General features: G+C 39.4%; 1 protein-coding gene across 1 annotated transcript; it reads right to left on the reverse strand.

The window, feature by feature from the left end:
* Positions 1 to 4,497: 4,497 nt before the first annotated feature.
* slc5a1 (solute carrier family 5 member 1) lies at positions 4,498 to 14,017 on the reverse strand. Its single transcript, XM_004538198.1, has 15 exons — positions 13,837 to 14,017; positions 12,903 to 12,974; positions 12,521 to 12,625; positions 12,289 to 12,348; positions 12,041 to 12,145; positions 11,846 to 11,951; positions 11,317 to 11,397; positions 11,031 to 11,239; positions 8,649 to 8,784; positions 8,068 to 8,175; positions 7,828 to 7,978; positions 7,576 to 7,744; positions 6,650 to 6,865; positions 5,314 to 5,419; positions 4,498 to 5,217 (listed from the first exon to the last, which is right to left on the reverse strand). The coding sequence occupies exons 1-15, from the start codon at positions 13,981 to 13,983 to the stop codon at positions 5,009 to 5,011; spliced, it is 1,980 nt and encodes a 659-aa protein (XP_004538255.1). The 5' UTR covers positions 13,984 to 14,017; the 3' UTR covers positions 4,498 to 5,008.
* Between the last annotated feature and the right edge of the window lie 1,929 nt (positions 14,018 to 15,946).

Genomic DNA, 15,946 nt, shown 5'->3' on the forward strand with positions numbered 1-15,946 from the left:
ACAGGCCTCTCTTTTCCTCTTGTTCACTCTCTCGCTGCAGCACACACTGCAGTGCCTCTGCAGCCAGCATCACGTTTTCTGGTTGTCAGAGAGAAAAAAAATCAGCCAATGAGGAGCAGAACCACACTCCCACCCCCACTCTTATACCCCCATCTAAGCACACAAACGCATATTTACACACAGGCGCACACGCGGCCTTTTCAGATATGAAAGCACCAGAAGCTATGAATCATACTTTACATGCACAGACTGAAATGAATGGTTCAGTGCACCAGCTGGGCACAGGAAGCTGGTATAAACAGATCTGTAATCTACAGAGTACAGCTGATACACGAGATGAGAAAACAAAAGACAAACTGACCCACTGATGTACTGCATACCTGACTGGAAACTCTGGAAAAACAAATCAGTCACTGCACGTCAGTTTACAGGCTCTATAAACACAAACTGGAGCAGGGTGATGTTATTTGTATTAATTCTTCTTTAAGACTTTTAATTAGATTTTTTCAAAGCTAAATCTGAGACTGCAGACTTTTCTGTAAATTAACTCAAAAACTTAAATGCACTATCCTAAGCCCTGGACCCACATAAGCAGGGATGTTGCATAATAAGTTTCTATCTGCTCAAGCTTTCATGCTGACCAATAGATAATCCTCAGATCAAAGTAGGAAAAGACAGCATGTGAATTTTCTATTAAAGCAATAGGGGTTTGCTTACATAATGTGGGAATCAAATGCATAATATATTTGACAACTCTGCATACCAATTAGCTCCCTCTTAGCATATTTTTTAGCATTTGCCTCAGGTAACGATTCATGTTTGAAATCATGCAGAATGTCCAACATTCATGGTGCCTGCTATAGATACAGGACTACACCATTCACAAAGACAGTCACATTTAATAGCTGGATTTTAAAAGTCTAAAAACTGCAGTACAACTGCAGAATAAAATAACTCTTCAACTGCTGACTACAGTAAATCAATGCTGCTGCATAAATCTGACCCAAATGTGAATCGAAACAGTTCAGTGACTAACTCGAAGATATTTTCAGCAGAATTTTTCATGTAGCATTGTCTCCCTGAAGGCAGCATGCTGTAGGGAAAAAAAAGGAGGCCCACTCCCCGTACCTTACCTTACCTTAGAGGCCATGAATCACCTGGCTTTATACGGAGCTGGAGGGAGTGCATGTGAAATCTGTGGCTTTCTGCTGAGGGCTAGACAGGATGTCTGGAGAGCGCTCAAGGCTAAAGTTAAACTATCTGCTCATTAATATCTGAAGCTGAAGGTAAGCTGGCTGCTTGATGAAATGTCTGATTTCCCATTACACACGTGTCAAAAAATATTGCGCAATACACGCTGTTACCAGCACCAATGAGAGGTAATTTATTTTAATAGCTACTAAGTAATTATATCTTATCAATTAACTAGCACCTCGGTTATTTTTATTTACTGGTGCATGCCCATGCTACAGTAATCTTTGGTTTGTTTATGAGCTGAAATGATGATTGTTATAAGGCATAGGTGCACAAATACAAAAAAGTAGGTCATTTGAGACCATGGCTAGGTGGTTGCTATGCAACATGATGAGGTTAAGTAACACAGGGCCTGTAATTCGGCTTTTCTGGTTATAGATGAAGTGTTGCTGTCTTGAAATTAAAGTGACAGGATGCTTTCATAAGGTGTCGGAGGTGCAAAAAGGAGAAAACAGGTAATTTTTGCTGTTGCCAGGTGGCTGCCAAGTACCTGCTGGTGTTATGTATAATCAGAGGTGGCCCATAAAAAACAAAGCGTTTTTTTAAGAGTATCATACTAATATCAGGTTTAAAACAATATTAATTGGAAGGAATATAAACTTTATTTCATCCCAGAGAAAGCAGAGAAAAGCAAAGGGCGTAAAAGAAATCTAGCTGTATTTGCTGTTACCTGCATTGTAAAAGAGTGACTTAGCCTTAGCACCCACAGAGAAAAATGAGTAAAATCAATTACTAAAGTTAAAGTGGGATTTGGCAAGTAGGGGGCAACATGGGGAACAGAATTATTTAGAAATAAGTCACAATAATTTGCATTGTGGGTGCAAGTACAGTTTCTGTACTGAGTGGTGCCTATATAAAGCTTGTATGAAGTTGATATTCAGTGGATGAATTTAATCAGTATCATCACCTTAATAAAATTATGTCTGCTAAACTTAACGTAGCCTCACACAGACCATGAACACCACAGCTCATCTACATCTGTCCAATATAGCAGCTATAAACAGCACTGCACACCATCCAGTGTAGCCAGGAATAAACTGCCTGGTATTTTTAAGTAACCCTTTAATAACACAAAGTCAGTATAACTTTTATATGTTTCACACTATGAAAAAAACATAACTTTAGGAACATATAATGCATAGGTCCATCATCTGTCCATCATGTGTATTTGTATTGATGTTAAAATTCTCCTCCCTCTTTAATTTCATTGTGTCAGATGAAACTAATTTGTTTGTGACAGGAAAGAAGTAATAACTCCTTTTGAAGAAAGGAGAAAGAAAAACCTTTGAAGCATTTTTAAACTGACTTGATTGTTGGTTCTGTACATGCAGGTTTTGACCATTGAAATTCACAGTTAAATTTAATAATACTTGTTTTTCAAATGCATAAGAAGAGGTGGGCGTGAAATGATGTCGTTCCTGGTACAACAGCTCTGATTTGTTTGGGAACACAGAACTGAAATAATTTTATATAAGCATGAAAGATGAAAATTGTTTCTCCTGATGATTTTGTAGTTTTGTTTAGAAAGTAGGATATCATCCAGCACACACATCAAACTCATTAGAAAGCACTTCCACTGGTGTCAGTTTACAGTCAAATGAGTGCTGGGTGCGAATACAGCCAGTGCCACACCAATTACACAATTAAACTGGACGTGTAATATCACATGTCATGTTAAACCCCAACCCCAATATTCTGCCACTAGATGGCGCCTGTGTCTAAGCCACCTTTGTCTTCTCCTGCGTTCTTCCTCCTGTGTCAAACGCTGATTGGGATCTTTACAGAACAACAAATATGTGCCGTTTTCACTCAGTATCATTTGAGTGTTGGTCACAGATATAGCTTCCTGTTATAAATCTGTAAAGATTCCATAACCAGACGTAATCATTTAGTAGCTTTGTGAAGCTTATTGGGAGACATTTTGTCGTCCTCAGTATCAGTTAGGAACTGATTTATAGAGAGTCATAACCAGTGCCTTTTATTGCATAAAGGTGGCACGGTGAGGGACCTTTAGGCTCACGTCTCATCAAACTCACTGCATTCTTAATCACACAACTTGTGTAAGTCTTGTGCTGCACATTCAGTCCTCAAGGGCTCACAGTGCTATTAAGCATTTGTTATCACAAGCCCTTTCCCCTTATTTTAAATGGGCATTAGGCTGAACACACTGAAGATAATTTATTTCATTTTCATTTCTTCTTTTCCTTAAACAGAGGCACAGTGTCATACAATGCTGCATATCACAATACACTCAATCTTTTGTTTGCAGCTTCGAAATAATGTCAAACACTTCCAGTTCCTCGTCACAGACAGGCTGATCTACAGACAGTGTTTGCACACTAGCAATAAAATGAAAAAAAAAAGAAGGGAAAAAACCTCTTCTGCCCAGGGGGAGTGAGATAAGCATATATTTTGTCTCAGGTTGTTGGTTTGTTTTAGGTTTTTTTTAGGCTTAGTTACCGTTTGGATCTGCCAGAGATTAGTTGCAGGGAGCTATAAAGTAATATACACCTGGTGAAGAGTAAGCTGGAGGTAAAAGATATAAAAGTTAAGGGAACAGAGCCTGAAGGTCCAAGCAATCATAAATGATTCAACTGTTCATATGCTGGTGATCTGCAATCAGTGCACATTAACCACAGAGTTACTGATAAGATAGAGTTAATGGGAATGACTCACAGGCCTCCTAGTAAATTCAAAAATAGTACTACATGTTTGTTTGAAATTTAACATTTGTTTACCGAGCAATACGAATGAAATTCATCCTCAGTTAGAGAAGAAAAATTTAGCCAAATGACAATCAATCAGAAAACAAATATTTTACATTTAGTTTAACAGAAACAAGAATAAACCATTAGAGGGCAGTAGAGTTAGTCAGCCATGACTATTGAGTGATTCTCAGCACTTCATCCCTGAGATGCTTTTATTCATTAACACCTAAAACAACACAGAGTAAGGTGTGTGGATTTAAGAAGTGACAGCACTAATGGACTTTGAGCACACATAATCAGGAAACAGAGCTTAAGTGGAATGAGGTAGCACACACTGTAATTCGAGGAATTTTAAAGTGTCTCCCATGCTGTGCTTTGTTGGTTTTATATAACAGATCACTTGCTGGTGTATTGCATATTATTTTGTCTCCCTTCTTCACTGACAAAAGACAGAATCCTGAATTTTAAAACAGACATGCTCTATTCCCCTTCTCCCCACTCATGTGTAAACTCGAAAGTACAAAAGACACTCATGACGTTTTTACAATTCCTTTAGTTGGAGATTGGCTTTGAACAGATTAATCATTAATTAAATAGATTACAAGCGTGTGCTGCAGCTCATTTTATCGTGTTGTGGTTAATATGTGTTGCAAATAAAACCACACATTTACATAACGCTTACTGCGTGAGAGTGGTCTCTACAGGTGGATGCACACCTGCAGCTCCTGTCGTGAGCTGTTTGAATGTTTCTGTTAAGACGACAAAGAAAACTCATAGGGACAATGGGTAGCATGCAAATATGAATATACACAACTTTAACATGTTTTACAGTAAGTGCAATATGTGTTCATATATTACAGTGCGATCTACCAGGACAAGTTCATGAAAAGCACAGTGCTTTACAAAAATATATTTTACATCAAAGGCTAAACATTGTAATATAGTTGCAAGTGCATGGTTGTGTTTTAGAGTGTTGAGGGCTACTGAGTGGTGTGTTAAATTTGTATAAATTAGAGAGTCAGAGAGCACTTGAAATCAGCTGACTCTTAGCCAAAATAGCCATGACAGAACACGCACACACACAGAAGGATGATGGCGTTGGCATTGACCACGTTCCTCCACAGAGGCACCTCTGAGGTGTCTGTCAGCTTCCTTTGCAGCTCTTCCTCTTCTTCTTTAGTCAGCTTGGGGGCTTTCTTGGTTTCCAGGCCACAGAAGCACATCACCGCCTTCTTACAGAAGCCAGGCTCATCATCTGCAAAAGAAGAAACAAGAAAAATGAAAGTTTGCATGTATCTGTGCATGAATGCATATTTACTCTGTATGTATGCTGGGTACGTGAGCTCCTTACCGTCTGAGTCCTCACTGCTGGAATCTTGGTTATCAGCCCAATCATCCATCTCAAGGTCAACCCTCTCCTCCGTGCGGTTTCTCAGGCTCCAGCACAGTCGGTACAGCTAGTCAAATGACAAAGCATGTGGTGAGAAATAGATTATTTGTCATTTTATTTTGGGGTGCTTCTTAATAGCTTACTAAATGTTGGTTCATGCAAAGACTTGACTAGATGGCTATGTGGTTGTAGAGACTGGTGATGACTCACTTTGTTATTACGAAATTACTATTCAGACTGCAGTAAGTTTTTGCGCTGTAGAAACATCAAAGATGCTGCATAGATCACATGTTTAGTTTGTTTGCATTGAAGTAATAATATAGTCACTAAATATTAATATAATAAGATACAAAATGGGAATTTGCACATATCTTTTTACCATCAGCCAAACATACAATTTTTGCGTAATGCCTAAGTGATGTCAACAACAATACTTTTGTCCTCTGCAGTTAGGCGTGGCAGCTTGAGGAGATGTGAAGGCCACCAGTAAAGACTTAAGCAGTTTTTCATGTGTAGATGCTGCCGTTTAAATAGCTAGCTGCCTGTGGTTATTAGCTGCACTCCTCTTTTTACTCCTCAGTTGTTGTTATGTTGCTGTTGTATGGCATTAACCTTTGTCTGCTCTTTCTTGTAGTTTGTATTTTATCCTGGTTGTACATTCTTCTTTTATGCCTTTCTGTCCTCTTATCCCTGAGCTGCTGACTGCCACTCCCTGATCTTGGTTCTGCTGGGAGTTCTTCCTCCACATCATTGCCAAGTCCTCACTCATCTGATCATTGGGGTTCTCAATTTAATATTGTGTCTTCTTCTTTCAGCTGCTCCCTTTAAGGGGTTAATGCAAAGTTCTGTAATCGTTTTGAGTGAGTAAACGCACTGACACGAAAGATTTACAGAACACAAATGTTCTGTAAAACATTTCTTGTGACATGTGAGTGCCTAGAATTAGACAATTAGCCTTCTTGCTCTTATACAAGCTTCTTGGTGTTTGTTACAGCACATTAAGAATAGTTACTGTTTTTACTGGTGTTTTTAGTAGCGATGAGGTGTGTATGTGTAAGAATATGAGGGTTTAATTTTTATTCTCACAGATTTATTCTCACTATAATAATAGTGAACTCGAAGCAAACCAAAATGTGTCACTGCAAACCAAGTGACTGCTTATTGGCTGATCTATGGCTGCCTAAAGTGCTGTGGGCAGGTGAGCTTTGGCGACAATCATCAAAAACTTGACAGTTATGTTGGAGTAAATGCTCTCCCCTAATTTACATAATAATAATAATAATAATTTATCACTTACATGTTTGTCATCGATGGGTTTGGTCACGAGAGACACTGTCAGAATGATGACGCAGGAGATGACAAACAGGAGGATCCCAAAGTAAAGGTAGTGAACGCCACATATGATAGTGGGACAGTTACTGGGGGAAGCACAGCTACCTGTCCCATAAACAAACTCAGCAATCATCCTAATCAAGCCAATAACCAGTCCAATTACCAGTCCAAAAAAGGCCCCCTGGAGAAAGAAAGAAACAGGACAAAGGTCAGTCTAAATCAAGTAAAGTGAGTGATATTACCACAATATTGTATTTAAGGGAATAATTTTTGATGGATCCTTCTTGCTGTACATTTGATCACGTCAACACCACTCTTTGCTGCACAAAAATTAGGAAGCTATCACCATGACATGCTCCTACTAGCATTTGCAACACTTTTGGACTAAAGTAGGACCAGGCAGAAAATTACTGACCTAAAACTGATTCTCCCCCAAAATGCTGGTATTCTTAAGGTCTCCACACACCAGAAGTGACAATTGGATGACCTCAGAACTCAGTAATTTAGCTGTGAATGAGCATCAAAGTTTGGCCTCACAAGCGTTCTGACTTTCAGGTTTTTAAGCAGGAAATTTCCGAAATGATACACAGGGATAACTGGCTTGTGTGTAGAGCGGCTCTGACAAAAAGCACTCTAAAGGCTTTCCTTTATTTCCAGTCCATATACTAAGCTAACATAAGCTAACCAGCTCTTGGCTCCAGCTAATTTCCTGTACAGACATGAGACTTGTACCAATCATCTCATTTAACCCACAGCAAGAATGGAAACAAATGTCATTTTTCAATAAATCTCAGAGGTATGGGAAAAATAATGTCAGTGCACAAAACCACACTGGAAATCTGATTTAGAAAAGAAAAAAAAAAGAACATTGAATCAAAGGAGGCAACTCACAGTCTCATTGACACGTTTGCAGAAGATGGCAAGCAAGAAAACAGCTGCGACAGGTGGAGTTAGGAAGCTGGTGATGGACTGGATGTAGTCGAAGAGCTGACCACTTTGGGCTGCCTGCACCACAGGAATCCATGCTATGCTCAGACCAATCAGGACCAAGATAAAAACTCTAGACATTTGAAACAAATCCAGTCAGTATTCAACAATTTAGACGATGATTGTATCAGACACAGCGACGAAAATGTGTTTTACCTGCCAGCAATCATGAGTTCCTTCTCACTAGCAGAGCGACGGATTTTAGTGTAGATGTCCATGGTGAAGAGAGTACTGGCACTGTTGAAGATAGAGGTAAGGGAGCTCATCAAAGAGGCCAGCATCACAGACAGCATAAGACCTCGCAAGCCTGAAATAGAGTAACAGATCAAGAAAAGGAAAGATAAGCAAAGAAGCCTGTAGTTATTATTAACAGCTCATAAGACAAAGGTCACCAACCATCAGGCATGAGTTCGACGACCAGTTTCGGATAAGCGATATTGCTGCAGCCCACCTTGGTCCCACAGTATTTTTCACATTCGGTTGGATCCACACATGCTACCACATCTAGATTAAAGGCAAGAAAATCCACAGTGCGTGAGGTCAGCACTGAATAATTTTGTGCATGAACTACAAATATAATGTTAACCAATAAGCTTGCTACATAAGTTGCATGTAAATGGTAAATGGCCTGCATTTGTATAGCGCTTTTCTAGTCCATAGGACCCCAAAGCGCTTTACACTACATTCAGTCATCCACCCATTCACACACACATTCATACACTGGCGATAGCAAGCTACATTGTAGCCACAGCTGCCCTGGGGCGCACTGACAGAGGCGAGGCTGCCGGACACAGGCGCCACCGGGCCCTCTGACCACCACCAGTAGGCAAACACGGGGTTAGTATCTTGCCCAAGGATATTTGGCATGCAGCCAGGATGCAGCCTGGGATCGAACCACCGACCTTCTGATTAGTGGCTGACCTGCTCTGCCACCTGAGCTACAGCCACCCATGTCACACACATGTAACCACACTCACCTGTGTACAGGATCCTGCTAATCATCCCGGGGAAAACCATGAGGAACATGGGCAGCAGCTTCAGGTAACCACATAGGATACAACCTGCTTTAACGTGAGAGAGACTCTTGGCAGAGAGGCAGCGCTGCACAATCACCTACAATTAGGAAACAATGGGAGTACAATTCAGTGGTCATAAGCAACTAAATACATTTACTCAGGTATCACAATTTTACCCACATTTACTGTACTTTTAAACTTGGTGGTAGTTGTTATTTCTAGTTCATTGAGATTCGATGCAAAATATTATACTTGTAGAATAGTAATGTCTTTTACATTCAAACTAAGATTTCACAAATCATATGATATGTTTCCAAATTATAAAGTATAGTTTATACATGTAGAGGAACATCTATGAACGTTCAAGAGCAAAAGCTTCAACAAGACTCGTTTTTAGAAAATAATATGTAGAATATGTGGTCATGGAAAATACTTTGGGTACTAGAAGCTTTTATCTGCTTTCTAGAGTTCTCTTGTCCAGTCACATTGGAGCAGGCTTTGTGCGCATGGTGTTAAATAAAAGCTTATAAATTCGAAATCATCAACTATCATGAAAACATGGGCTTTTATGGGCTTGTTTAATATATCTGTATCCACACAGGATACACCTTTCAGAGACACGAAACATAAATCAATTTCTCTAGCATTTGTTATGTATTGATATTTACTTGTTTAATTTGTATTGCCAGCAGGGATGTCACAGAGTGCACTGTGATGTTCTTTACTTTTTGAAATTTAATTCATCAGCCTTATAAATGCTGAAGCTGTTGGAGCGCTGACCTTAAAGATGCTAAAAGTTTAATTTAAGATCCAACCACTTTGGGTCACCAGTGTATTGTTCTTTTTCTCTTGAAGTCATTGGCTCTCTATTGATGCATGTTGCTTCCTGTTTGGAAGCAGTTTGCTTGCATATATTCCAGGGTCCTGTTGTCTGGCTAACACTCTTGTGTATAAAACAACAGTAGTATAATCACTAAATCCAGACATAAATTAAGAACCCTTTTCTCAAAACACAATACAGTATTGATTCAAAAAGTCCAAAACACCAGGAAACAGATCCAGAGATCCCAACAGACAGTTAACTTGGGTCGCTGCAGGTATTGCAGTGTAGTGGTTCTTGCATTTGTGCAACATCTCCAAAATCAGAAAAATATGGTCTCAGAGTGATGTTAGTGATGCTTATTACTTCTAGGTGGCATTATTATCAGCTTGTCCTAAAAGCCCCCTGATAAGCCTTCAGCTGACCTGCTTGCATTGCCAATGGTTAGTTTACTCATTGTTGCTTGAGAATACTGAATTTCATTGACTTGTTACAGTCTCTGGTTGCCACGTTGCCAGTCTCTTCTGTGTGTACACCTGTTCCTAGCCCTGCATTAATTGACCGCAAAGCCTATACAAGTGGCTGACACTACATTTTTACATTTGCACTTATGAGCTGATGTGAAAAAAAAACAAAAAACAACTACATTTGGAACGATCATGGCTTTTACTTAACCTTGAAACACGAATTGTCAGAGCCATGAAAATTAAAAACACAACATATGTTGTTCGTGTTAGGATACAAACTAGATACAATTGCAGTCTCTTTGGTTTAGCAGATGTATTATCCTTATGCTAATTGATATACCCTGTTTACATAGTTGTTTTTGTCTGCATTGGTGCAACATGTATGAACATTTCTAGAAAGCTGAACGTCAGGCTGTAGTAATACAGTACTATAAATCAAGCTTAAATCAACAGCCTGGCCAATTGATTCTGAGCATAAGGGGGACTTGGCTGAATGATAGACTGGGTGGGTAAGTGGTTGTCATGGATTTCAAACCACTTTCAGTCTTTGTGGTTGAACTCAAAATGTTTGCTGAGTAAACCAAAGAAGCAAATCATCTTCTTCTGTAACGGAAAATAGATATACCATAGTGTTTTGTTCGCGTGTGCTCTATGTCACATGAATTGGTGTCAGGCTCTCGCTGAGATCCAGCGTCTAAACTAAAAGCATGGTTATCCTCTCACTGCAGACTGTTTTTTGAATATTGTTTTTTTTTTTAAATCTGTATGAACGGGCATGAATGTGCATGTGAGTAAATCAGTTGGCTGAGTCAGTGTTTATGACCACCCATTTGTTGTGAATGATTGCTAAAAACTATTGACGTGCCCAGCTCGATCCAAGACTCCATCTGCATTTTCAACACCTTGAACATAAATTTCTTCCAAATTATCTCTCCGTATAGAAATTGAGTCTAGTGAACACACCGAGGCAATCAGTTGAACGTGTCTCAGTTTTTCACTACAGACTGGTTGCTGAAAACTGCAGTTGAGCTGCCCAGTGCTCATTTCTTTGCTCACCTGATCAGTACACCAGTACCAGGTAGCTTGAATGGTGAGTCCAAACACGAGACCAGGCCATGGGAGGTCTCCTGTAACTGCATTTCTGAAGATATGGAAGGCGTCTGCCCGGGGCTCATAGCAGTTTGCACTGATGTTACCCGTGATTGAGGGGATAGCTTGCATGTAGAGTTTCTCAAAGTTTACATAGCCTCCCACCTCATGGAAAGCTGAGGAAAATCATATGGAAATTAGACTTTTTAAACCTTTCAAACAGATATGTGATATATGATAAGTGTCATATTACCAAAGCCCATGAGAATGAATGATCCAATAACCATGATGATGGTCTGTAAAGTGTCTGTGTAGATCACTGCTGCCAGTCCACCTGAGATACAATAGGATTATCAATGTTATGTCAATGTTATCAATCTGTAAACATTTTCACCTAAAATCTTGACATCTTATCACAACTAACAGACTACACTTGTTTGAAAGAACAAAAATCAACTCATCATGTCATTATGTAACTACTCATTCTGTAAGACTTGTAATTGTGGATGTGTTGTTACAAAACAGCAACAGAAGGCCAATTCAGGCTTATCATAGTCCATGGGCAATTAACCACAGCAACTCAGCAAAGATAAACCAGCAATGAGGAACGAAAGAGATTGTGTGTATGTGGTGTGTGTCTACATCACCACATATGGGCTTGGGAAGACTTTACCCCGGTCATAATATAATTTTTGTAGATAACACTTCTTGGGTAGTTTCTGAGGAAAATGTCAATCTATAAGTTCCGTAGAAAAGGAAGTGTATTTCTTCCGCGTACAAACCTGTGACAGTGTACAGTGCCGTAATCGCTAGAAGTGCAATAACAGCGAGATAGATGTTCAACCCAAGTGCCTGCTGGATGAAAATTGCACCCGAGAACATGTCTGCCTATATGGGGAAGGGTAAAAAATGCAGGATTTTATTCACGATCATCCACAAATGGAACAGTGTGTTCTGCATCTCTTGGAGGGACTCACTGAGATTTTGGTGAAGACATACAAGAAGAGGGAGAGAACAGAGAGATAAATGCGAATGCGCTGTCCTCCAAACCTCTTCTTCAAGTACTCAGGCATGGTGACGATCTAAATACATCGACAACAGATGAGATTTTACTCATTACTCACACTGTAGATAAACACGGTGGTTATGAATGCACATTTGGATAGGAGAATTAATACATATAAGGAGCTTTCAGGCCAGTGTGTAGCAGTAGTATTCTGTTTACCCCAGCTTTAATGTAGATGGGCACAAAGAGCCATCCCAGAATGACAACCACAACAAGAGCCTGAAAAACACGAACATAGAAGAAATAATCAGATATCCTGTTTCATTTCATCCTCTTCAGGCCGGAGCTCTCGTAACAATCTATCAGTTGACATGACAAAGATAACTGATAGAGTATCAGGGACAAGAACTACATGAGAAGTGGTATAACTGACTCAAGAACAGTTACTCACATTCCATTCAAATCCACCAATGGCTATTCCTGCAGCTGCGCCAGTACCAGCGATTCCTACAAAGTGGCCACTGCCAATATTGCTGGCAAACAGCGATGCTCCGATCTGTGGAGAGCACAGTTAAATCTGTCAGTAGCTCCTTTTAAAATTCAATTAGAATCCATTATGGGTTTTTTTGAAAGGTCATATACTCAGCATACTAAATAAGTACTAAATGGTTTTACACACTTGATTGCTCTAATAAAAATATGACAATTCATAAAATTCTTCTATTATGACACCCTTAATCACATTACATTCCATCTATTTGAACAAAGCAATAAGAACTAATTACTTTGCATGGATTATAAAGTAAAGGAGTCTTCCAAGGAAAGATACTCACCGGCCACCAAACCATACTCCTCCCTGCAAGGAAGAAGCCACCTACAGTGGATCGGTTGGTGCGGATCATAGCCTGTAATAGAACAATTTTTGAAAATGATTAAATCTGTGCAAAATAGCAACACACTACTCTGATAATCTGTTCATAAGCATCACATACAATATATGGACAAAAGTATCTGGCCACACCGCTTAAGTTTTCAGTTCCATTGCCACAGGTGTATGAAATCAAGCACCTAGCCACTGTGCTTTAAAAATATTAGTGGAAGAATGAGTCATTTAAAAATAATAGAACTCCAGTCTAATAGAATACCACTGTTGCAACTAGTCCCTTAAGTGTCTTCCCTCCTAGATATTACATTTACCAACAACTCAGCAACAAAATAGCCGACGATGTAAAGTTACAGAGTTTGGGTTACAGTTTGAGTCCTGATGAATAACCCTCCTGTGGCACTAACATCAGAGTAAACTGGGCGCTTCATAGGATGTATTTCAATGGCCTGCCAGCTCTTGTAGGTGTGATGGCTACGTGGCTCAGTAATTTTGTTCGTATGGTATAATTCTTATGTTTAAAATTGTGGGTGATTTCACACAACTTAAAGATATCACAGTAAAAGATAGATAAACATTATGAAATGCGAAATATGTGTCTGCGATCTGCTGTGGAAAGCTATTGTGTACCAGGTTGCTGAGAAAAATGACTGTGTCAATTGTGCAAAATGATTATTAGTAAAGAATGACACCTTTGTTATTTAGTAAGTTGCCTCTCAAATTAACATAAAAAGAAATGCTATTTTTTTCTTTGGCAATGTAATTCATTATTACTATTAACAGAAAATGTAATAACTCAAAACAACTTAAAGCTATAAAAATGTCAGGGAGCTGCAGAGACAGGGGATTTAAAGAATGATCAGGTGAAGGATTGTAAAACTTACCAATACTCCGACCCCCAGGACAACCAGAAAGTAGACCACAATAACGGAGATATCTGCCGCATTTCTAAGGGCCACCGTGTTGATTGTGTTGTTTTCTGCATTTCTGTTTATGTAGGAAAATCCATGATACGAATAATCTTGTGACATTTTGGCTGTGATGGACAACGGCAGTGTTGCTCGAGCTGCCCGTGTTTGTCTGAAGCATTTACACAAAGCGATTACCTTTATAACCTTTGGTGTGTGTGTGTGTGTGTGTGTGTGTGTTGGAGAGATAGTGTGTCAAAGAAGGAGGCATAGATGTAAAGGAGGGTAATAAAGAGTGGATTTAATCATTGATCATGATTTAATCATCTAAATCGTTAAAGCACATACTAGTTGAAAGTGGATGCATGTACAGATTGGCATGTAAATCTTACGGTTTCACAAATGTTGGTTTAAAAATGAATGTGTTAAAATATGTAACTGTTTAGCAAATAATATTGTTAATTATAAACCTACAAGGAAATACCTCAAGTGAAGATACTTGAGATACAAAAACCTAACAGGTAGTATTTGTATCGCAGTGGGTTATAGCTCAAATTTAATAAAGTATAATCCAGTTTAGGTTGCTGCAAGTGTGTACATGACAGCTCTGTTAAACTGTAACCATTTGCTGTGTCACTGATAAACTGATTGTGACAGCTTTGTTGATAAGTAAAACAAGAATAGCCGTCAAACACTGCCACTGATAACTTGTCTCACTCATGTCAAGGAAATAAGGAAATATTTTTTTCTCACTTACTGCAAGTCTATGACAACTAATACTCACAGGAAATAATATTGATAAAAGATGTTTTATTTCCCCTTTCTAGGTTATTTATTAGTCTCACTGCTGTTTGAGGAGGTCTGTAACAGACTGAAAAATACACGAGAACCAATGTCAGAATAAAAAATGTTACCTGTGATATTCAGCCAAACCAAACAGCACCAAAACAACAAAGGAAACACATCAGAGGGCGATATGTATGATTTTTATGTATGTATGTTAAAGTCAATGGACAGATACAGTTGATGTTGTGAACCTTTGCATGTTAATATCATTTGGATAAGACAGTCTTTGTTGTTCCAGCAGTTGGGAAATTCACAATATTACAGTATCAGAGTGGACAGAGCGGGAATAAATAGATGCAGCACAAGCAAACAATATTATGAGGTGACTAAAGACACAAGTACTATCAGCTGCCACTAGGTGTCCCTACAGTAACAGCTTTATGAGCCAGATGTCACTGAGCTCTGACAGGTGAAGAACAGGTTGTGTTAAAGTTTCTTTCCTTATGCTTTGCTTCCAGTTACTTTGCTTGACACCTGATAAACAAACCACATGATAGTGTTCAAGGCTCTGTTCTCACGTGTAATGCGCAAAGCTTGCAGTAATTATTTGGTTGTGAAGACACAGGTGTGGTGTAGGTGTGGTTCCCAAAAAGCAACGCCCTGCATTCCATGATCGTATGATTTACCACACTCAGCGACCTTTTTTATGGCATCAGCATAATAAAATTATTATTGTAGTTACTATCTGGTCAGTTAAGGTTTTATTGCTTTTATATTGTCTTTTTTATATTGCCTGAAGGCCAGAGAAGATATAAGAAAAAGATATGGCATTAGAGTGTTACTCTATGAGCGAGTTCTACAACGGAAAAGATGGAGGTAGAAGAAACGTTATGATACGTTATTCTAGGATAAACTTTTGGAGTGTTTTTGTCTGATGTGAATAGTGATTTTATATACGTGGTGATCGTGGCTCATGAGTTGGGAGTTCGTCTTGTAATCGGAAAGTTGCTGGTTCGAACCCCGGCTCCGACAGTCTCGGTTGTTGTGTCCTTGGGCAAGACACTTCACCCGTTGCCTACTGGTGGTGGTCAGAGGGCCCGGTGGCGCCAGTGTCCGGCAGCCTCGCCTCTGTCAGTGCGCCCCAGGGTGGCTGTGGCTACAATGTAGCTTGCCATCACCAGTGTGTGAATGTGTGGATGACTGGATGTATAAAGGGCTTTGGGGTCCTTCGGGACTAGTAAGGTGCTATACAAAATACAGGCCATTGCAAGGTTTTTATGTCCTGGTGACCACTGCAATG

This window comes from Maylandia zebra, linkage group LG7 (genome assembly GCF_041146795.1).
Source record: "Maylandia zebra isolate NMK-2024a linkage group LG7, Mzebra_GT3a, whole genome shotgun sequence".
Classification (NCBI taxonomy): Eukaryota; Metazoa; Chordata; class Actinopteri; order Cichliformes; family Cichlidae; genus Maylandia; species Maylandia zebra.